Source organism: Plectropomus leopardus, chromosome 13, assembly GCF_026936395.1.
Source record: "Plectropomus leopardus strain MGB_pleo_1.0 chromosome 13, ASM2693639v1, whole genome shotgun sequence".
NCBI classification, from domain to species: Eukaryota; Metazoa; Chordata; class Actinopteri; order Perciformes; family Serranidae; genus Plectropomus; species Plectropomus leopardus.
Genome location: NC_142188.1, coordinates 6,288,398 through 6,312,555, shown reverse-complemented (window position 1 = coordinate 6,312,555; position 24,158 = coordinate 6,288,398). Strand labels below are relative to the sequence as shown.

The following is a 24,158-nucleotide window of genomic DNA, read 5'->3' as shown; positions in this document are numbered from 1 at the left end:
AACCCATTTCTGGCAGAGTACAGCTTGCATAAGCTCTACAACCCTGAAGGGTTACTGTTTCCTCCCTGTTGGCGCTCCCTAACTCCCTGAGGAGGAGCGCCGGTCGGGCCCGCAGGAGTCAGGTGCGGGGCTGTCTGTGAGCGCCTCGTCTTATGTGTGCGTGATGGGACCGCTCTAGCAGGAGCGTCGATCAGACAGAATGTGTTTTTTGCAGCCTGAGGCATCTTTTTGCAAAGGTTTTTACTGAATTTGAGAGTTGCCGAGTGCTTGGCGTTTTTGCAGGAGTGCCTTGAAGTTGGAAAAAAGAAAATCAACTCAGATGTCTTCGGCAGGACAAATCTGAACTGAGCTGCAGTCTTATCTACTATCTAACTTTTTGCCAACACTAATTCGGCCAGACAGCAGATTGTCAAACTGTCCCCGACTCGGGCACCCTACTGGGTAGAGCATGCGCCCCATGTACAAAGGCTGTGTCCTTGCCGCATCATCGCCTCTCCCTCCCCCTCACGCTATGACTGTCCCGTCAAAATAAAGGCAAAAGGCCCAAAAAATTATCTTAGAGAAAAAGTGTCCTCTGCCTGTCCATTTTTATGCCACTGCACTGGCAATAATTGTGTTTTCAAGTTGTCTATTCATCTGTCAGTATGTCCATCCTGTTCTCGTGAATATCTCAGAAACACCTTGAGGGAATTTCTTCAACTTTGGCACAAACGTTCACTTGGACTCAGTCATGATATTACTGGATTTTGGTGTTCAGAGGCCACTGTGACCTCACATCCATCTAATTCTCTTGAATACAATATATCAAGAACACCTTGAGGGAATTTCTTCAAATTTAGCACAAACGTCCACTTGTACTCAAAGATGAAAAGATAAGATTTTGATGAAGGAACCAATAAGATTTTGGTGGTCAAAGGCCAAAGATGACTTTGACCTTAGCTCCATCCCATTCTTGTGATCTTTTCTTCAAATTTGGCACAAACGTCCACTTGTACTCAAAGATGAAAAGATAAGATTTTGATGTTCAAAGGTCAAGGTCAATGTGACCTCACATCCATCTTATTCTCTTGAATGCAATATTTCAAGAACACCTTGAAGAAAATTCTTCAACTTTGGCACAAACGTTCACTTGGACTCGATAATGATATTATCAGATTTTGGTGTTCAAAGGCCACTGTGACCTCACATCCATCTAATGCTCTTGAATACAATATATCAAGAACACCTTGAGGGAATTTTGTCAAATTTGGCACAAACGTTCACTTGGACTCAATGATAAACTGATTAGAATTTGGCGGTCAAAGGTCAGTATGACCTCAAAAACATTTTCTTGGACATAACCCAAAAATTAATACGCTAATTATGAAATTTTTCTCACAAATGTCGAGGTTGAATTATTTCTACAACAGCTTAATGAGGTTTGGAAAAGTCTTTGTTTTGTTTGCACACAAACTCGTACGTACAAAAAGTATTTCTTTTGGGTCAACTAGAGCAGATTTTGGAAGAAATTCATTTATATTCATCCCAAGTAATCATCTTATTCCTTATATGTCTTATTTTTCTGACTATTTAGGTTCTTCCATGATGGTCTAATCTAAAGGATGTAAATATATATTATTTATATTATATATGATCGATATACCTGTATACATATGGACAGACAGATATTTATACTTCCAAACATTGTTAAATTAAATGATAATAATCTTCACGTGTCTGTCTTCGTGTCTTCAGGCTGCGAGCTGTACGCGTTCTGTGGCGCTCTCTTCGGGATCTGCTCCATGATCACGCTGACTGTGATCGCCGTCGACCGTTACTTCGTCATCACGCGACCCCTGACCTCCATCGGGGTGTTGTCGCGGAAACGGGCCCTCCTCATCCTCATGGCGGCGTGGGCCTACTCTCTGGGCTGGAGCCTGCCGCCGTTCTTCGGCTGGAGTGAGGACAGACACACACACACACACACACACACACACACACACACACACACACACACACACACACACACACACACTCAAACACCACATTTCAATCTACTCTCCTCTTTCCTCTCTTCTCCTCAACTCTGCTCTACTCTACTCTATTCGACTCCATTTGACTCTACTTGACTCTACTCAACTCCACTTGACTCAACTCTACTCTAGTTTTTTTCTAGTCTAGTCTCGTCTGGTCTCCTCTACTCTATTCTTCTCTACTCTACCCGACTCTACTCAACTGGACTTGACTCTACTCCACTCCATTTGACTGTACTGTACTCTAGCCTCCTCTCCTCTCCTCTCCTCCTTTCCTCTCCTCTCCTCTCCTCTCCTCTCCTCTCTTCTCCTCCTCTCCTGTTGTGACAGATTAATCTCCTGCTCTGTTTTTATCTGCTGCTCATAAATCTGCTGTTCTGCCTCAAAGCTTTTTCTATCTTATCAAAGTTATTGTTCATTTACCCTCAAAATCCCATTTATTATCAGTTCAGTTCAAGTTCACACACACACACACACACACACACACGTGTTGTGTTTTTCTTCTTCCTCTCACCTGGTTTTCATTCTCCTCTGCAGACTGTATCTCACTTTACATTTTTATGTAAATTAATGTATGGAAACAGAACAGCTCTCATAAATCTTCCTCTGATGTAAAAACTTTCCAGGTGGAAAATGTTCAGCGCGTCAGAAACGTACAGGCTGTTTAAGCAGTATGTGATGTATGCATCCGTGTTTTTTTACTCATGAGGACAGAGTGTTCTCATTAGGAGAGATGAAATGAAAGAAAATATTTTTCTGTTTCTGAACTTTTTTTGAAGCTCATTCAGGATTTCATGAGTTTTTGGGTTCAGGTCTGGAGCTGCTGGAGACTTTAATCTGAAGGGAGTCTTGTTACTTTGTTAAAATTCAGTATCACTGAGCCATTTTCCCCTTTGGACAGCAGTTTAATTTTCACTTTAAAAAGTAACACTGCACACACGGGGACTCCGGTATACTTGTGGGGCAGAGTGTGTCTTTAATGAGACGATTCTTAATTCACCTTCCTGAAACTCTATGTCTGTCTCGGTGTCCACGTCTCTCGTCCATCAGGTGCCTACGTCCCGGAGGGCCTGCTGACGTCCTGTACGTGGGACTACATGACCTTCACCCCGTCAGTGCGAGCGTACACCATGCTGCTCTTCATCTTCGTCTTCTTCCTGCCGCTCTTTATCATCATCTACTGCTACGTCTTCATCTTCCGCGCCATCCGCAACACCAACCAGTGAGTGTGTGTGTATGTGTGTGTGTGTGCGTGTGTGTGTATGTGTGTGTGTGTGTGTGTGTGTGTGTGTGTGTATTAATTGGATTTGTAAAATTAGTAGTTTAGTTGTAGCTGGATCTTTTGTTCCCACTAAACTTATTTTTTTTCTAGAAATATAAATATTTATGCTCTAAACTGCATTTTTGAAATCAAAGTTTAGTTTTTATGTGGCAACTTTTTAATTCAGTTCTACCTGTTTTATATAACTAAACATAGATGAGAGAGATTTTGTTTTTGAAACATAAAGGAACATAAATGATCAGTTTTATGTAATCTGTGTTTGCACTATGGCTGTTAAAAAGCAGATTAATGGGCTATCAAAGAAATATTTCACCAAAAACTGCAAAGCAAAAGGGAAAAAATCTTTCAGGCAAGAGTCTCATGATGATTATTTAATATATTTTGCAATTGACCTTCTTGACCTTTAGTACCACTATCAAGACAAAATAATTCAGTTCAGCTAATAAGTCCAAATTAAATTTATTTATTTAATAAATTACACTTTTTTTTTTTAATTAATGCAGAAAATAAAGCCATAAAAAGCAACTCTTGCAATAACAAAGTTAATTTAATTTTTACTCACTTTTTCCAGACTGTGTCCCTGTATTTTTTTTCAAACCTTATTTTTTTTTTGTTTCACAAGTTTTCATGTATTTTTCTTGTAATTTTAACTAATTTCTTGCTCATTTTTGGGGTCATTTTGTCTGTCTTTGTTCATTACCTTGCTCCCATGTTTTTGAAAGAAATCAACTCAATTTGCTCATGTTTCAAAGGGTTAAAACAGAACTAAATTTGGATGGAAAATATATTTGTCAGCATTTAATTTTGGCGGGGAGCATCTTAATTCCATTTGTTGCAATAAATGGTCAAATCTGTGACTCTGGTGGTCACGAATGACAGTCTACAGTATAATGAATGTTGTGCAGCAGTGAGACAAAAGCTTTTAGATGTGTGGAAACTCAAAATTCGGTTTGCCAAGTCTCCAGTAAATGACTGCGAGTGTCCTCACAGGTGTAGTTATTCAGATTTGTGTGTGTGTTTCAGGGCTGTGGGGAAGGTTAACGGCAGCGTCCACAGTCACAGCAGCAGTCGAGACTCGGTGAAAAACTTCCACCGGCTGCAGAACGAGTGGAAGATGGCGAAGATTGCTCTGATCGTCATCCTGCTCTACGTCATCTCCTGGTCGCCGTACTCCACCGTCGCTCTCACCGCCTTCGCCGGGTAAAACAAACACCAGCAGACAGCGAGCGTTCACTCTGCAGCAGGAAATTATATCTGAAATAAAAACAGTGTGCTACAAATTAGCGCAGTGGACCCTCACATTCTCATAATCCACTCAGAATATGTGTGTGGTCCAAGTCTGCGTCCTATCGGCTGAGAGACACTGATCTGTAGGACTACATTTGACCTCCTGTGCTGCTGAAGTGTCCATGAGCAAGACCGTGAGTGTCTTTCACTGTGTTTTTGTTGTTTCCTGCTGCAGCTATGCAGACATGTTGACTCCCTACATGAACTCTGTGCCCGCCGTCATCGCCAAGGCCTCAGCCATCCACAACCCCATCATCTACGCCATCACACACCCAAAATACAGGTAACACACACACACACACACACACACACACACACAGGTTTGGAATCAGCCATTATATTGATGTTTTTCTCTTTTTTTACCATACCGAAAAAAGGGAGTACTCCGACTAAACTGTTTACATGGCTAATGAAATTTAATACTCCAGTTTTATCCCCGTGTGCATGCAGGCAAAGGAATGAAAGAGGGAGGCCTTTTGTGCATGAATCTCTACTGCAGCCTTGCAAACTTATAACAAGTTGTTTTGCGTACAACGCATCCATGACAACACACAGACCTGACCATAAACGGGCAAGAGGCTGTGTGTTGCAAACTGCAGTAAAAACGCCACTCAGGTTGCATATTCTGAATGCGCTGTATATATGTCCAAAGAACACTCTGAAAACCTGCATAATATCTGCATCTCCCAGGTCTTAATTAAAAAATGCCACATTCATGAGGCCTAATTCAGAACCAAATATGCCGCTTACACAACCTGCATCAAATTCTGAATACTGGTGGAATATTAGTGTGCATTTAAACATACCCAGAGTTGCATGACAGGTGAGAAAACTGTGTAAAGTTGGATTTTTAATTTGTTTTGCAGACAAGAGAAGAGTCAGTTACCCTCAGTGTAACTGCCCTCTAAATATAGAGTTTGTCCATTTTTCTTTGGGTCCTCTGCAGTTTATTCATTGGTTAGACTGAATACATTTAAAGAGTCATTTATCAGTCCATAGCAAGTTCAGCTGAAGTTCAAACAGTAACCCTAAACTAACTTTCTGTTCCTATTGAGTTTGAATACGAGCTTTGCTAAAGCAACACGTTGCTTGTTAGTTCAGCTTGTTCGAGGCATTATTGTGCTCATGATACTGAATCAGAAACATGTTCCTTTTAAATCTGCACACATTTTCATGCTGAGCTTCCAGTTTCTTTAACTAGTGACTGCTGTTTTTAAACTTGCCATCAGCTGATGTGACTGCAGCTCGGTGCATTGATCCAATCAGAGAAAGCTCTGCACTTAAAGCGCTCCAACACCTCAGCTGAAGTAACCGCTGCTCAGTTAACCTGAATGTTAACTGAACTGGAGAGAATTAGTCACACACACACACACACACACACACACCCACGATGAGATTTTAAAGCTGCAGGATAAAAGGAAAACAAATTATATAACAGTAGATGTCTGTCAATGTCATGTAACATCATGATGAAGGAAGAGTAAAGAGATTTTTATTAAAATTATAGATAACAAATAACAGAATTAAGTCATTTCCGAAGGTCTGAAACCAAAAAAAATACTTTTATTCATACTGTGACATCAAATAAACATAAAAATGTTACATGTATTATACCTAAACATCAGCGGTGAAATGTAACTAAGTACATTTACTTAAGTTCTGTGCTCAAGTACTGTTTTGAGGTTCTTATACTCTGCTGAAGCATTTCATTTTCTTTTTCTTACTTCTACTCCACTACTACATTTCATAGGGAAATATTGCACTTTTTACTCCAAATCAGCTTTGGTAAAATGCAGTTTTCCTACACTGAGATACTGCTACTTTTACTTTAGTAAAAAATCTGAATACTTCCTCCAACACTGCAAAACATAATCAATCTATTTCACTTCCTATCTGGTTTTGTTAGTAAATTCAATCTATGACTCAGCCTTTTTTTGTGAAAAAATGTGTGTTTGGGGTTATATACTTCCCATGCTCTTAACAAAACGCATCTACTACAGCAGAGTTATGAAGTTAAGATAAAACTTTATTCATCTTGAGGGAAACTGTTGTGTAGGAGTAAGGTGCAAAAACAAAAGTACTTAATGCCAGAAATGTAAAGAGATTGACGGTCAGTTTCATAAATATAAACGGGTTAACAGGAAGCTGAAAATTTATGATGTATACAGCCGTCCTTATTGAGACATATGGACTGAACCGCACAACATGCTGTTGAAAAACATTTTGTTTCAAAGCTGAAATTTAATTTTTTTGCATCATTACAAATCTTAAAGGGTCCAGAGTGTAAGATTTATTTTCAGGTCATTATGCAAATTAAAGAAAACATACTTATTACACTTTATTTCATTTCTAACAATATATCCCATTAAATCCTTCACACTGGACCTTTAAATGGGACATTGATTGAAGTTTTTATACTTCTGAACCAAAAACTGGAAGTTCTGGTTTCACTTGAGGGACCAGTGACGCACTGGTGAAGTCAAACTCTTCATCTCTCTGCGCAGGATAGCGTTAGCCAAGTACATCCCGTGTCTCGGCATGCTGCTCTGCGTTCATCCTCGTGACCTCCGCTCCACCAGCAGCAGCTTCGTGTCAACGCGTCGCTCCACTGTGACCAGCCAGACCTCCGACATCAGCAGCCAGATGAGGCGGCAGAGCTACGGCAAGTCCCGCCTCTCCTCCGCCTCCGACAGCGAATCAGTGAGTTCAGATCTATGGGAGCTGTGACGTCGTATTTACAGATGTTAACAGAAAGACGGAGATGAGGACGTGTGTGTTTTCCTCTGCAGGGTCTGACGGACACCGAGGCCGACCTGTCCAGTATGGGCTCCAGACCAGCCAGCCGCCAGGTGTCCTGTGACATCAGCAGAGACACCGCCGAGCTCCCCGACTTCAAACCGTCCTCCAGCTTCAAGTCCAAGATGAAGAGCCACGACTCGGGCATCTTCGAGAAGGTATATTAAGGTTATTATGGTTATATTATTACCATCTCCATCAGTTTAGACGCCCACGAGAATCGTGTTGTTTTATCGAAGAACCAGAAGTATCCGTCTTTCTGCTGACTTTCTGCTGACAATGGTATTAATGTTAACTGCTGTCATGTAGATTAAATATAAAAATATAATATATACTTTATAAAATACATAAAAATAGATTAATATGTAAAAATGGTATTAATGTTAATTGCTGTCATGTAGATTAAATATAAAAATATAATACATACCTTATAAAATACATAAAAATAGATTAATATGAAAAAATGGTATTAATATTAACTGCTGTCCGTGCAGATTAAATATAAAAATATAATACATACTTTATAAAATATATAAAAATAATACGTAAAAAAGTGAAGAAATTGGAAACAGCTATCACCTTCTTATTTAAACGCATTAAAATGCGGCACATTTTCTTTGTAGCTTCCATGTTATTCCCACTTTAAGACCTCAAAGCTCATGAACACAACAAGGTCGGGAGGACGACTTCCCAACTCGGAAACTCCGACCATCCGACATTAATGCAGCATTTGTACCAGTGACTGATGGGGACAGAGCCGAAACGATAACTTCTCAACACCTCAAAAAAATATTCCCACTGAGGCTTTAAATTTAGAGTTTGTCCTGGTCGACCTTTGGGCAGCACGAACCAACAGGAGACGGATTACACAGCAGATCACCACTGACTGTGGATTATTAATGTTACGTTCAGCAGGGGAGGAGGACGTGAGGGGGTTACCTGAGGAGGAGTCAAAGGGATTGTGGGTCATTTTTGGGGTCACTTGAGAATGTTTCTGGTTAAAGCAGCTCTGGAAAAATCTTCTTTCATAACACCGATGTTCATGTTAATCTGCCGCTCTGTGTTGTTTTCTCTTTGATCTGCTCGATGTGCTTTTCGTCTCCGACCAGCAAATCCTCTTTTGTCTTTTGATGTAAATCATCGACTAAAATCTGTGACTTTTTTTTTTTTTTTAAAAAAAAGCATTTTAATGTTTTGGGTAATTGATTAAAGGTGTGTTTGAATGTTGTGGCCTCGCTGCGGCTGATGCTCGTGATTCAAATCTAATTTAGGAATATTAACCGTTTAAAGCCTGAGCAAATGGATTTGATTTCTTAAAAAAACATGGGGAGAAGGCAATGAGAACATGGCCCAAAATAAGAAAAAAATGTAAAGAAGTTACAAGAAAATAAGCACAAAAAAGTTTAAAAAAAAAAACCCAAAATGACCTAGAGAATGTGCTGAAAAAAAAATATTTTTATATTTTTTTCCCTGCAATATATTTTAAATATAAAATTATTAGATATTGTTTTCAGAAAAATTTTCCCTTTTTCTGATAATTTTCTAAAAATCTCCCTCTTTCTTAAAACTTTCATCTTTTACTTATTTCTTGCAATTATGTGGGACTTTTCTTGCTCAGTTGGATGTTGCCTTTTTTCCCCATGTTTTCAAAAAAAAAAAGACCACACCGGTTTGCTCAGGTTTCAGGCGTTCAGATATGTTGTGAAAGGCATCTGAACGCAGCACGAGGAAATTTCAAGCGTTAAACTCTTTTTGGCATTTCATGTCACAGGATGTGTTAAAGAGATAGACTGCCATCGTGGTATAATAATCATTAACTCACATTGGCTGTTTTTCTTCCAGACGTCTTTCGACACTGATATCTCCATGGCGGGAGTCAGTGAACGCGGCAGCATCCCAAATGTGAGTCCTGTCTGATTTATTCACGTGTTTTTTGGGCCATGTGAACAAAAAGATAAGATAATAAATGTATTTTTCCATATGGCAGACGGATTTTGCAGACGGACACGTGATGAGAGGCACGATCGGTCGAATCCCGAGCATCGTCATCACCTCTGAGTCCAGCCCCTTCCTGCCCATCGGTCGGAAAGGATCCAAGACGGCCAATAACAACACGGGGTCTGGTTAGAGCGCCGCCCTCGCAGCAGATGATCGCCTGCAGCCACGTGACCGGTTAACGTCCAGTCAGAGGTTTAGAAATGTAGACGGGTTCACCTGAAGCTCGAAAACAAAGTTGTTTGAGTAAATGTTTTACGCCTCGTACTCTTCAGAGAAATCATCTCCAACTTTGTTTGATTTTAGTTTTTTACTGGAACACAGATTTTAGATGGTCTTTAAAAACCAAAACTGGAGCTTTTTTTATTCTCACCAATGAAATGACAACATGTTTTATCACTTAAAGAGCAACTTAACACTTTATTGAAGCTTTAATACAAACTTCAAATATGAGAAAATTGCATAACATTTCAGAGCTCTGACAGATCATTGCACCAAAGTCCCTGTATTTTAGAGGAAGTTAAATCTCAACAGCTATGCATTAATGAAAAAAATGATGCAAAAGGAGCCAGTTTTTAACATATTTTTACGTCAATGTGACGCCAGAAAGACAGACTTTTATGTCAGAGAGACATTAAATTTTAGTCAGAATAAAAATCTGGTTGGCAGTATTTTAAATGTCAAACGAGCTCAGAATTTCACATTGTGTGAACATTTACATGATGATGTTTTGCAAATGCTGGGTTTTGTTCTCCGTATATTACAACTAAATGTCTTTATTCTAGGTCATGATCGCGTTAGCATTTAACAAAACGTTGGATTTTGGTTTCTTAACAACATAACTTATGCAAAATATCAACGTTATCTGCGGTCAGTATTCTACATCAGACTGACTTTGGCATTTGACACTGAATTTCAGTCACAACCTAAATTCAACCAAATATCAACATCTAACAATATTAGTAGCGTGTGGTTAAAATCAAGGGTCTAGTTTGGGGAATTTTATAACTTCGGACACATAATTTCCTGCATTTTGGTGAATTTTTATGCACCTGAAGGTGGAAATGTCTTTATTTATGTGGAGAGAAACAAAAAACTGTGCTGGCAGCTGACAGTGACATTGAGGCTATGATGCAGCGAGGCTCTCAGCTGTTTTTCTGTATTTCTTTCAGATATTTATTCTCGAGTAGATGAACTTTTCTCATATAAGGCCCTATCTTACACAAAGCTGTAAGCACAGTGTGACGCATTTGTCATTGCTAGTTGCAGACTAACGCAGCTGTCATTTTCATGGCCAGCACCCACATTGCATAGCAAATGTACTTCAGCAAATGTACTTCAGCCCATCTGTGCATTCATAGGCGAGTGGGTGTTGAGGTGAGATGTGGTCGGGCGTATTGTTGGTGGATTACTTTAAGACAGCAGAAAGTGATTGTACCGTTGACTAAGAAAAAGCTGGTTTAAAGTTAGAATGGTGCAGTATTGTAGCGATATTCAAAGGGCACATTTTTCAGATCGCACTAATGGGATTCAGGTTGATGAAATAATACATCATTAATGAGGAAAATATGTGTCCACATAGCATTTTTTCTGGGCTCCAGCATGTTATTTTCAGTAGTTCCTAATGAGGAGAGAGCGACTGCCTGTTGACACTTCTAGTTTAAAATCTCTGACGTCACTGCTGCTTTTTTTTTCTGCTACTATCACAAAAAGACAGAAAAGCCATTTTCTGGGGCAGATTGTCCGGCAAAGTGTTGTTTTTATCACCTACGTGCTGCTTGTTAACTGTGTTTTCAACAGTTTTGACAGCAATTTTAGATTTAGTTGTTGTCTTGAAACAAAAATACTTATTAGTTTTATTCAAGTCATTTTTATCTTTTTTTATCTTAATTTATAAAAATTCTCAACATTTTAGTCAAGATGTTTTTTTCCCTATTTAAACTAATCCAATCAGGATAATACAGGTCCCAGAAATTAGAACCAAGGTGACATGTTATATAAAAGAAATCATTTACAGATCATTTTGAAAAAACAGCTCTGAAATTTAATTTGAAAAGCTCAAAATCTCTGTATTTATGGTCTCAAACACCACAGATAACTGATTTTGGACAACTTTGATATGCACCTAAGTGCACTGTAACATCTGACTTCAGACTGTGAAGAAGCGGACAAATAACTGCAGGGTTGCAACATGTTAGTCTGGAGCGTTTAGTGTAGCGTTACGATAGCTACTAGCTAATGTTAGTGTCGAGATATAGTAAAACAGCACGTCACTTAAAAAAGCGCTGGTATAAAGCGCTCCCCAGCACCCTACCTCCAATTTTCCACTACATGGACAGACAGAGTATGTTAAAATATATTTAAAATGTGGACATAGCAGAACTGCAGAGCTGCTGTCCGACTCCACGTAAAGAGAGACACTTTGCACATTTACACTCGAGGAGCAGCGTAACCTCATTGATCATTGATTATTTCTGCTCCTAGCTTTGCTCCTTAAATGTCTCCTGATGTTTGCCGCAGTGACATTACTCCTCTTACTTCATAACTCTCGGCCGAAAACCGTTCGCTTCTCCAATCTGCCAAATACACCATGTAAATATCAGGGCACCAGGTGTCTTGAAGAATTGAGACGTCACAGATTTGTCAGCGTAGACAACAGAATTATTAGTAAATGTCAGCTGTTGCCATGGATACTATAGACCAGAACCAGGTCATGTATTATACCAACTCAAAAAAGTCTATTTGGGGTTAAGTTGCTCTTTAAAATGCTCTGAAATTACTGGTTAGAGACATAAAATCACCCTGAAATACTTAATTTAACCTTTTCATTAAAGGCCCAGCACACTCACACAGGTGTTTGCCGTTTTGCTGCTTGATTAGACCTCTGTGTGTCAGAAGTACAAACAAGTGTGTGTGCTCATGGGAGCGCCCACACGGTCCTGATGAAGAGGTCCAATCAGGCAAATGAAGCGAAAACACCTGTGTGGCTGTTTAATGCCTCTGCAGGACTTTTAACACGTGAAAAAACGACAATGTAAGTTAATGTTAGAAAATCCTGCACCTCATGTCGCTGATTCAGACGGATGCAAACACACACCGGTTGCAGTTTTCTCTTCAGGTGAGCCCTTTAGTAAAAGTATTGTTGTGTTTCAGGAAAAGTTATTAATATGAAATGATTATTGGTGTTATGATGGACATTATTTGGGGCGCATTATGTGATTTTTCTACAAAAAATGACTGTTGTTTCCTGTTTGTGTTCTTGTTGTCTGCTGCTTTTTGATTTATTTCGTGTGTGTTTCCAGCTCAGTCCTCTGCAGAGTCACGTGAGAGGTTCAGAGTTTTTACTCTGAGTTCATTAAGGAACCAACATACAGTATAAAAACCCAAATTTTAAACATAGCTTTTAATTTGAAAACCAAAGTCTTTTAAACTGATCATTTGCATAACAAACAGTAATTTTTCTGTTGTACGACAGAAAAGGCTGCAACTGGAGTTTGATTTAAATTATAATCCGCAATTTTTTGTCAGTTAAATGAAGAGCAATTAAACAACAACCACGTAAAAAACAAAAAACACAAAACTTTTAGTAACAACTTCTTTATCGATAAATGCTAGTGTCAGATCGATGGAGTCAGAGAAAAGGAGAAACATCTGATTAAAATTACTTATCGAGCAAAGTAACTGCATGATGTTTTGGATAATCCTCTTGGAAATAAGTTTTTCTTCTTTTGATGAAGCTATGCTAGCAGTTTCCCCCTGTTTCCAGTCTTTGTGCTAAGCTACGCTAAACACCTCCTGGGCGGACCTCTGTGCCGTCACACAGAGATAAAACTGAACTTTTACTCCTCTGATATCAGTCAGGGCTGTCACGATAACCGTAGTATTGCAGTACGGCGCCATTGACAAGCGACTGCCACAATTGCTATGTTCATGTTGAGGGTTTTTGGGGTTTTTTTTGTTTTATTTTTGTGCATGATTGCTCCTTTACACTCTGCTACAAATGCAAGCAGCGTAGCGAGGCACTGAGCGTCTTTTCTGCACATTTGTTTTTTTCCGGTAGTCAGGAGTTGAAAAACATTCAGTTTTGGGTACAATGCTGCAGCCGCTCGAGAGGCACAAAACATGCGCAACACCTGCATAAAATGTCACCTGTTTGTATGGATAAAATGAACAGAAACAGTCATGTCTGTGTGGTTTTGTAGCTGCAACCCATCAGTTTCTATTCATTTTTTCCTGTAATGAGTAAGTGAAATTTTCTGAGTGCTGCTGTTCTGCTTCCTTTTGGATCCTCTGCAGTTATGCTTGCTGCTATTTTTTGTTAAACATCACAATGACAAACTGTCACACTGCTGCACAACAACAGCAACAGTGGAGGAGAAATTAATATTAAATCCACACAGACTGTTCGCTCAGTCCTCTTAATTCAAATAAATTCAGTTTTATTATTTGTCCCTGGGGCAAATTATGTTGCAACAAGTGTAAAAACACATAAAGCGGCAACAATATGACACAAAAACATACAACAGTTGACATTAATCTGTGCACAGAGTGCACCTGAGCACATTCAAGCTCCACAGAAGCAGATTAATAAATGCCCACAAAAATGACAACATCTCCTAATAAATGTGGTGCACAGCACCTTTAACAGGTCATGATAGTCGTAATAATGCAGCATCAGGACCAGCACCATAATACCACGCTGCAGTACAGCTCACAGGTACAGTGTGTACTGATACTGTCACTCAAATCAACATGGTCATCATCAGTACGACCAGTACAATATGTATAGCTTCTGTCATCCAATTATCGCCTTCATCAATACTGCAATTATAAAATCTGCTGTTACCGTCACCCCATCATCATCCCCCCTTGCTTCAGTTTTTTCTTTAACCAGAGCAAGTACTCTACCGTGTGTCGAAATTTTTACTTCCACTGATGATCTGTATTGTAGAAACCAGACGTTACTACCACGTCTCAGCTAAAAGATGCTGCAGGCCCTCTGCGCTCTAAATTTAACAATGAACAAGTATTTGATCCTTTTTCATCTTTGTCGTATAAAAGGCAACAATATACACTGAGTTAAGTTTAGTTTAGTTGCATGTTTAGATATAAAGAAAAAGCAGAAACGCACAATAGGCTTTTCTATGGAGCGTAGCTAAAGAAAAGAATAAAATATGCAACATTTTAAAGTACAAGATGAACTTAAAAATGATGTGTCAGGTCCGTGTATTTCAGCAGTATTACTGCTGAGTCGCCCTTAATCACCACAGAGGAAATTTCTTCACTGCGACAGCCCATACATCAATTTTTGGATAATATCTTTGCATGATGACAATCAATAGGATTTGTCCAAAATGTCAGACTGATTTAATTCAAATGTTTCTCCTCATCTCACTGAATCCTGAAAGCCCTGAGGCCTGCAAACGCACTTTTATTATTAAGTAACGAGATGTTTTGAATGTCGTTCAGTTTGTGTTTTTTTCTTTCTGTTTGTGTTTCTTCATTTCTTGTTTTTGCATATTTGAAGTGTGTGTTTTGCTGAAGGACAGTTGTAGTGGAATGTGTTTGTGGCGTTGTTGATGTTAGTACGGGGGGTGAAAAGGGACATAATTGTTGATTGTAATGCAGCTCTTTATAAACCCATCTGACATGTGGGTCTGTGTTAATCTGTACATTCCCAAATGGTTTATCTGAATGTTCCTATAAAAACAAAACAAAGATGTGACGACTCGAGGGAGGAGCATTTTCATCCTGTCAAAAAACCTGAGAGTAACTTGAAGAAAACCAGATTAGCAGAAAAACAGTAAAACTTCAACAAAACTGTTGACTTATATAAAACCAAACTGTTAAACTGAACCATTTTTCAGGTGCAAATAAGCTAAAAATGTCATAATCATAATATTATAGGAGCAAAACTACACCGTTAATCCGATTTTGGGGGTAAACTGACCTTTTTCTAAACTGTTTAAGCTGCTAAATTATTCCATCAGCTCCAATTACTAAAAAATTAGGTGCTAATTTAGGAGCTGCTTTCACAGCATTCCTTCAATATTTGGAGTTTTATATATCTATTGTATTCACTGCCAGGTCTTCAAACCTTTACATCTTTATTTCTAAGGCCTGCAGTAACAAAAAATTCTACCATATGTCAGTGTAACAACCTAATTCCTCCAAACATCTGAATGCAAACAGCTTACTGTAATGTGGCAGCAGCATGATGCAGTAATTGTGTTGACAGTAATGATACTGAATATAAACGCAGGTGTTTGTTATATTAGTTCTCGTGCATATTTCCGTTTCTGTTCTCAACAGGAAGATGATTTTATGGTAGATTTGTTACTCCTGTTTATTTCAGTGTTGCTCTTATTTATTTTTCTAAATAAATATCTATTATTCACTGTATACTTTGTGTAACATCTTAATTTATGCCTTCGTGTTTGCAGAGAGAATTAAAATTACACATTTTACATTCTAAAATGGATTGGGATGAAATGTCAGTATTTTTTTTTCCACAATTGATTTGAAATCTTTTATCACAAACTTCATTTTCCACTTTGTGAATGTGCTTCAAAAGAGGTTTATTTTTTCCTAATAAGCTATAAAAAGTGAAATTTGTGGCCTTTATTGATAAACATTTATTAAGCTAATTAACCCTTTGAGACCTGGATTGACATCACTTTTTGTTTTTTTTTAAAGGTTTTTCACTATATATTTATATAATTAATTAAAATAAAAAAGAAATAAGAAAATTATATTATAAAAATGATATTTAATATTATTATAATACATATATATCATATAATATACATATATATGTATTTGTGTGTGTGTGTGTGTGTGTGTGTATGTGTGTGTGTGTGTGTGTATATATATACTTGTATATTTTATGTGATGTAAAATATAAAATAACATGTAATTTTTCAGAATATAATTTTATCATTTCAGTTTTAATTTAATGTTTATATAACGTCAGACAAATTTTCTTATGTGTATTTTAGATGCATTTTCTCAACTTTTTTTTTTTTTTATCAATTTCTGGCAAATTTTTGGCACCTTCTTGTTAAGTTTCTTGTTGCATTGCTCCCTGGTTTTTGACAGAAATAAAGCCAGTTTGCTTTGTTTTAAAGGGTTAATAATTCATAAACGTTTATCCAGAACTCATTATCGTAAGTTAAGAGTAACTCGTTTATTTTTAAAGTGGATTTATTTCGTTTTTTCACCTGTCTAACCCCGCAGTCCGCGTGTCTCCTGCCTCTTTAAATAAAAACCCTGCTAATGAAAATCCACCGTTAACACCTCCTCCTCCTCCTCCTCCTCCTCCCCTCGGCCTCCCTCCTGCTCTCTGCCCGGGCCGGGCACCGGAGCCGGATCGTCGGTTCACCGCAGGCTGTCCCGGTCGGTGCGTGACGGTTCACGGAGCTGCAGGAGACAAACGGCGGCGGCAGGTATCTACCGTCAAACGGTGTTACACCTGTTTGTGTCCGCGTGCGCTGCTCTCTAATCCCGCCATCATCACCAGCCGGCAACAAGTGGCAGCGCGCGCCCGGCCCCCGGCTCCCTCTGCCCGGGTCACAGCGACACTCCCGCCCGCTGCAGCAGTTTGTAGTTTTGAGGCCTGAAATGACCTCAGAGGGTTAAAAGTGTCTCATTTTGGGTTTGTTTGTGTTTCAGGGGGTACGCTGGGTTCAGTGCACGGAGCGGCCCTGCTGGGCGGAGCAGCAGGTGGGCGGTGTCTGCAGCACCTGAGAAACAAAGGTAACAAATAACTTTTTCAAAATTAGATGGTAAAAATGCTGCGTTCACGTGCTCCTCGGATGGTCTGGAGCGTTTGAGGCTTTATATCACTGAGTCATTTTGTCCCCGACATTACCTTAAACTCCTGAAATATTGTTTTTTTTTAATCTTTTTAATTAAGGTTAATGTTTAAAAATACATTTTTTAACTCGTCATAGTTACAGTATGTTGACTTCAGCCACTAACCCTAACCATAACCCCTAAGATGCTAAATATACGAGGTGTGTTGGGCACCTGATGGACGCAGGCTGTGTGAAGTGCAAACACTTTTTTCACTTTTATAGGTCACATAATGTACAACAAAGTCACATGACATTCTAAAAAAATATGGCGTTGTATGTGTATATGGAGGAGGAGACCGAGATCTTCTTGAGTCTAATATGAGACAAACAAATTACGGAGATATTGCATCGCATAACAAAAACTGAATGGGTCATACAGAAGTTTTGAATCCGCAGTTCGTCTGTGAAATATTGGACTATCACCTCCCAGAAATCCCTCATACATGGTCACTCACACATATAAGGGGCTCGCCTTTCCATCATCACTTGGGTAAGATTAGATAAAATAAGATAAGATAATCCTTTATTAGTCCCACAGCGTGGAAATGTGCAGTGTTACAGCAGCTATGAGGAACACTGAACAATCAAACAAGGTGCAAAAATAGTAATAAGTTATAACACGCCTACGTTGCCTTCAGTTGGACATAATAATGGCTGCAATTGAAATAAACTAGTGCACTAAAATAAACAAAAATGGCTCTGAAATAAACATGCTGATGTTAACAATATCCATCGCCATGGTTACTGAAATGTTATCACAGAAGTCGCATAACATCACTGAATGGAAACGCAGTCATCTTGCTATTGTTTTTAATCGACATTTCAAAAGTATTGCTGAAGTTTTGCAGAAATCTGTTATGGAAACCAGCCTACTGATGAATATATAACACACACACACACACACACACACACTCCTGTTTGTGTGAATTGGACTGAACTGACCTTTAACTTAACAAGATGGCTCAATTAAGAAGCTGTTTAAAATGACAAACTATTCACAAGTGCTCTGAGGTCAGTTATGTGTCGTTAATGCTGAGAGAGAGATCCACTATCACACACCCCTCCCTGCTCGTCTCACACACACACACACACACACACACACACACACACACACACACACACACACACACAGTTTAACACCGGCTCATGTGGCTGTGGCTGGTTTTGCCTCGGCTCACTGCTCTCTGAGCTGTGACTCACATCGTGCCATCCAGTTGACTCAGTTTGTTTTCTAAACTTGAATCGCCAAAATGTCGTGAACTGAAAACAATACTTACGCTCTAAATCCGCACAAGCGCCCCCTACAGGCTGCGGTGTTCATTACAGCCACAGTATCAGAGCAGCACAGATCAAACATGGTGATGACTTATGTTTTCTGACGGTCTCGTCAGTAGTGGAGGTAAACATGCAAACTTTAGCCTGAAGTTGACGCTAAAAACCACAAAATCATAGAAACAATCAGGGTTCATCCCCCGAGGAGCACGAATGTGATCAAGACACAATATGGAAATCTGACCTGCAGCTTCTCCTCCAGCTGTGTTTTTAGTTTTAAAAACATGTAATATACGCTGGAAGTTTTTAATGCATTTGTGCCTCCTGTAGCTGTCTAAATGCACCTCAGTCAAAAATCAAGTCAAAATTAGAATTTTATGTGCAGGAAATCAGATTGCAAGCTTCTTTTAAGATATGTTTTGCAACTAAATGAATGATAATAATAATAATCTTCATTTATATAGCACTTTTCAAGCTTAATCACAAAGTGCTTCCCAGATTAGAAAATTCACAGAATAAAAATAAGATATCAGAAACTCCTGTAGACCCTCCCCCGCCTCCTTTGAACATAAGCAAAATTAAAACCATTAAGAGCATTAGAGCACAAATATTAAACAGCACTGCATGCATGAACAGTTGGGGGTGCATGTACAAGAATACGAGTTCGTAAATAAATTAGAAAGCTTAAGAGTTTTAAACTCATAAGCAGATAAAATTAAGAGTAAAATAAGGTCCAGTGTGTAGGATTTGGGGGATTTATTGGCAGAAATTGAATATAACATAATAAGTATGTTTTCATTATTGTGTATTCACCTGTAAGTTAGAATTGTTGTGTTTTTTTTACCTTAAAATGAACTATTTATATCTACATAGGGAGCGGCTCTTCGTCTACGGAGGGAAATATTTGCATTTTCACGTCAGCCGCTGTCGTTAGCAGCCCCTTCATGACGAGCAGTGTTGCAAAAACACTGATTGTTTAACGTGAAACAGATTTATTCAGGTTTTCTTATTGTTTAAAATCAGCTGGTCTGTTTATTTTTTAGAGGATGAGACCTCTGCGGATAATTTGGCTCCTGGTAAAAACCTCCTGAACGCTGAAGAAGTCTGAGCCGGTTGCAATCTGCAATAAATTTTCTGCACTGAAAATCTTCTTGGGCGCTTTCTAAGATTTTCTGTCATACTCCTGCATCACTTTTTTTTGAGGTGTGTTTGTCTGTTGCACTCTGGGAAAGCTCTCTCCATCAGATTCCTCTCTGTGACAAAGGCGTCTAAACTTAGCCGGTGATATAACGGGCTGAGCAGATCAGGCTGCTCTGGGATCAGCCTGTCAGTCACTGCAGAGGAACTGAATGCCCTTCTGCAAACATGTTACAAACATGACCAGATTCATGTCGCAGATAATTTTTAATTTAGATCAGATTATTTTGCAGCTCAGTAGTGACACCAAAGTCAGACAGAAGAGGTCAACCAAAGGGTTAGGTCTTTCTGTGAAAAACCCGAAATGCTTAAGTAAAAGTGAGTTGTGGTTTAATTCTGAATGGACTGCAAGAGTTTATTAAAAGGTAACAATAATTATTTAAAACTTTTATTAAAAATCTTGAAGTTTTTAGGAAATAAAAATGCCAAAAAATGGGCAATATTACTGAAAAAAATAGTAAAAATCCCCAATAGTTTTTAAAGAAAACGATTTTTTCTAAAAAATATAGAGAAAAAACACAAAAAAATTAGAAAAAAAATTTAAAAAATGAAAAAAAAAAAAAAAAAGTTTTGTAATAGCCACATAGCGAGAATGAAAATGTACTCAGTCTATGGAGGAAGTGGCATAAAAATGGTTTTATCTCAATTATTTTGTTTTCATAATTACTGGAAGCCAAATTTGTCCTTAAAAATTTGAACTGGATTACTCACCCAGCCCTAATGTGAGTCTGGAAGCTGGTTCATGAAGTAGTTAGCACATGTATTGTTGAGTATTTATTATCTAATAATAATATATTATCATTTTATAGTATTATAGTTATATTAGTACCACGACAAAACAAAATACACTTTTGTCTTTGAAGAATTATTTATAATCGCTAAGTTTATTAACGGGAGAAAATGTGAACAAAACACATTACGGGACGATAATGAAGGTTCAACAACTGCAAAAACAAGAGGGGTTATGGGTAGTGTAGTTGTATGAAAGTTCAGTAAATATTATATAACATTACATGAGGCGGCAGACATGCTGAGAGCAGCGCGTGTGTGTATGTGTGTGTGTGTTTATGTCAGAACATTCTCACCTGTTGTTCACACCTGCCAAAATAAAAGCCCATTACCTCGACATACACCTGTTACTGTGCAGACAGACGCTGTTTCTGTCGTCACCTGTATTTATTCATTAGGAAATACCGTTACAGAGGTCAGACTCTCACAGTGGTGATTTTGGTATATGCTAACGTTATGAATCTGTGCTGCTGGTCTTCTGGTTCCCCTTTTTCAGTGATGAATACGGACTCCTGCAGCCTGCTGGTGTGGAAAGTTTCTTCGCTCTCGTGGTTGCAGAACATATGTGCGAGCTGCGCGTTGGCTGTAGTGTTTGAGGTGTTAAAGTTCAACTTTTTGGCTGAGACACAGGAGACGTGAGGCAATGCAACAGTCAACCTTCACCACAAGTTATTTGATGTGTCTTGAATTTAAGTTTGGACTGTTAAAAAAAAACAGTGTCATCTTGGCATTTTCTCTGCCGGCTATAGATTAAGCTGCAGGCATTATGTTTTCGGATTGTCCGTCCGTCTCAAGAACGGCTTCAGGGAATTTCTTAAAATTTAGCACAAATGTCCATCAGGACTCAAAGATGAACTGATTAGATTTTGGTGGTCAAAGGTCACTGTGACCTCACAAACATGGATTTTGTTTTGTTTTTAAGATTTTTTTGTGGCTTTTTTGCCTTTTATTGATGGTAGGACAGCGATAGTATGAAAGGTGGAGATAGAGGAGATAACGCGCAGCAAAGGGACGAGGCTGGAATCGAACCTGCAGCCGCCGCTGCAAGGACATAGCCTCTGTACATGGGACGCCTGCTCTACCACCTGAGCCGCAAGGTGCCCCTTGTTTTTTGCCAGAACTCAAGAATCCATTTGTAATTATGGCAAAAATGACACAAATGTCTAACAGAATAAAATGACGAAGTGCTGGCGTTTTATATCCAGAAGGTCAAAGGTCAACTTCACCGTGACATCTATTGTTTAATATAAGGGGCATGTCCGACAGCCCGCTCTAGCGTGGACATGTCCCACAGTCTTCTCGAGCGTGCGGACATGTCCGACAGCACACTGCAGTACGCACAAAAGTGGCTCTTAATAGCAGCTTCTTTTCGACTTTTACAGAATATTTTGTCTTAGTTTCAGGTTTAATCAGACTGTAGATGAATTATTTAGAAACACCAGGACGCATCGCTCCGTGTCCCAACCAGCCGCTCACGCTGAGCTCTCATTATTATTACCAGGGGCAGATGTAATGTTTTGGGGGCCCGGGGCCACAAGCACATGAACTTATTTTCACCTTTTCTCTAACTGAGCATGTTGGCAGGCTGTTGGCAGCTAAAGGAGAAGTAGGCCGACTCAAAAGTTTTTAATTCCTGTTTAAAATAATTAATAGCAGAGACATTTCACAGACAATTCACAGAAGCTGAAGTCAGAGTCCTGCAGTCAGGAGAGGGTGGCTCATTATCAGCACAGTGTGCTTAAATCTACCTGAGGTTTGTTTAAGATGAAGTTTTTCATCTTTATAAAATGCTATAAAGTTGAATAAATAATGATAAATCATATGTTAGTTACACTCCAACACACCATGGTCACATGAAACTGTGTCAGTGAACTATGAGGGCAAAAAACAACATTAATCGTAACTGAAGTAAAATGTTCAATTAATGGTGGAATTGATTCAAGGTATGAGGTCCGGACCTTCGCTGGGAGGAAATTTTAGTAACTGGACCTCTTTGAGTTTTAGTAAAATAGGTCCTCCGGTTGGTGATGCCTGTTCTACAGTATATTTGTCCTGTTCAGTGTCTGACAGAAAATAAATATTTAAACCAAAATTAACCTTTTGATATCTTCATATCTCACTTAGGACTAAAAGTGGAACCTTTAAGCTCGACAGAAATAGTGATTTGATGTTTATCTTGATATATATCGATATCGACTGATGTGAAACAAATTATCGTGATATGGCTTTTTTCCGTATCGCCCAGCCCTCGGTGTGCAATGCAATAACAGCTCTTGTAGCGCCTGCGGCGTCATGCACGAGGGAGCCGGTTCCTGCTGACGAGCACATAGCCAGAGCATCATGTGACCTATAAAAGCAAAAAAGGTTTTTCCATCACAGTTTTGTGAAATATAGCCTGAAAAACCACCTCATGTGAGTCTAAAATCTGTACTGTGATAAATGGGAGCTTTTTCAAAATTGACGTGTTTCCATTATTTTATATTATCAGTTTAATTTTACGCAGTTTCAGGGTTAATGGAAACCTGCCTACAGACATGGATGTAAACCGTAAGTGTAACTTGACCGGAGCACGAACGCAAAACAAGCGCGTGGCAGTATTTCTCGTTTCATAATTAAATAAAGTTATATACAGAAATGATTCAATGATCAATCAGAGAAGATGTGCAGACTGTTTGTTGCAGCAAAGTTAAGATAATAAACCTGATAAAGATTTAGCAGTTTGGTCACACTGTTTGGTGACCAGCACATCCAGAGGAACCGTTTGCTGCCTTGCTGAAGAGCACTCCGGCAGTGATACATGAGCGGATTTAAACCTGCGACGTCACTAATGACCCATCTGCTGCTGACCTTTCAGCTATCGGAGCCACTTAACTTGTGGCCTTTTAGTTTCGCCTTTTATCACCACGGAGATAATGAGACGTTTCCTGGCATCGCCCCTGATTGGGTCTGAGGGAGACCCGGGGCGTAACGGGACGAGGGACGGCGGGCGGGGGCGGGGGAGTCTAGAAGAATCTGCCGGGTCTATATTAGCCGCGGTGAATCACGGCGAGCCTGGCATACCGGGTGTCCCCTTTCACACCATATAAGTCCACCCCCCCTCCTTTCCCTTCAGCCCCCTGCCCCTGCCTCACCCCGCCTCACCCTGCCCCCCCCTCCACCCCCCACAATGCTATCTCTGTCTATTCTTAGGCTGTCACTTCAGCTCTTCTGAGCAGGCAGGTCCTCTTCTGTCTCCTCTCTCCTCTTCTTCTTTCCCTCTTAGTTTTGGTTCGTTCATTTGATTTTTTTTTTTTAATTTCAGGTTTGTTTCTTCATCACCTCACCTGTTTTTTTATATCTTTGTCTTTTTTCAGAGGCTTCTCGGCGCCGGCCCTCCCTCCCATCCCTCCAGCTGCTGCGGGGCTTTTTTATTTTTTAAATTTGGTTTAATCGCCGTCGTCCGTTTCGGAGGATCTTTTAGTCGTCTGGAAGAATGAGCACCTACACCGTGTCGCTGCCCGGCCCCGGCCCCTGGGGCTTCAGGCTGCAGGGGGGGAAGGACTTCAACATGCCGCTGACCATCTCCAGGGTAAGACGCTCATTTACTGAACTTTAATTTAGCTTTTTCATCTCAACTGCAACTCCTCCACTGTGACTGTTTGGCTGAAGGATGTTTGTCTCTTTTTAAAAGTC

At 39.4% G+C, this 24,158-nt stretch overlaps 2 protein-coding genes across 15 annotated transcripts in view; both read left to right on the top strand.

Moving 5' to 3' along the window:
- opn4a (opsin 4a (melanopsin)) overlaps positions 1 to 15,774 on the top strand; it is a 49,618-nt gene extending 33,844 nt beyond the window's left edge. The window contains exons 5-12 of the mRNA XM_088086998.1: positions 1,735 to 1,938; positions 3,063 to 3,234; positions 4,318 to 4,494; positions 4,757 to 4,864; positions 7,086 to 7,281; positions 7,371 to 7,535; positions 9,220 to 9,279; positions 9,365 to 15,774. Of these exons, the coding sequence (XP_087943124.1) occupies positions 1,735 to 1,938; positions 3,063 to 3,234; positions 4,318 to 4,494; positions 4,757 to 4,864; positions 7,086 to 7,281; positions 7,371 to 7,535; positions 9,220 to 9,279; positions 9,365 to 9,505 (1,223 nt within the window). The 3' untranslated portion in view covers positions 9,506 to 15,774. The remainder of the gene's footprint in view (positions 1 to 1,734; positions 1,939 to 3,062; positions 3,235 to 4,317; positions 4,495 to 4,756; positions 4,865 to 7,085; positions 7,282 to 7,370; positions 7,536 to 9,219; positions 9,280 to 9,364) is intronic.
- Positions 15,775 to 16,687: 913 nt separating this feature from the next.
- The window catches only part of LOC121954249 (LIM domain-binding protein 3-like), a 64,593-nt gene continuing 57,122 nt past the window's right edge, over positions 16,688 to 24,158 (top strand). For 6 of the 14 annotated variants that reach the window (XM_088086157.1, XM_088086156.1, XM_088086154.1 and 3 more), the window contains exons 1-3: positions 16,690 to 16,817; positions 17,044 to 17,127; positions 23,840 to 24,054. In XM_088086157.1, coding sequence (XP_087942283.1) covers positions 23,959 to 24,054 — 96 coding nt within the window. In that variant the 5' untranslated portion in view covers positions 16,690 to 16,817; positions 17,044 to 17,127; positions 23,840 to 23,958. Of the gene's footprint in view, positions 16,818 to 17,043; positions 17,128 to 23,680; positions 23,754 to 23,839; positions 24,055 to 24,158 lie in introns of those variants that run through there. The other 8 variants (XM_088086155.1, XM_088086153.1, XM_088086148.1 and 5 more) reach the window with 4 other exon arrangements.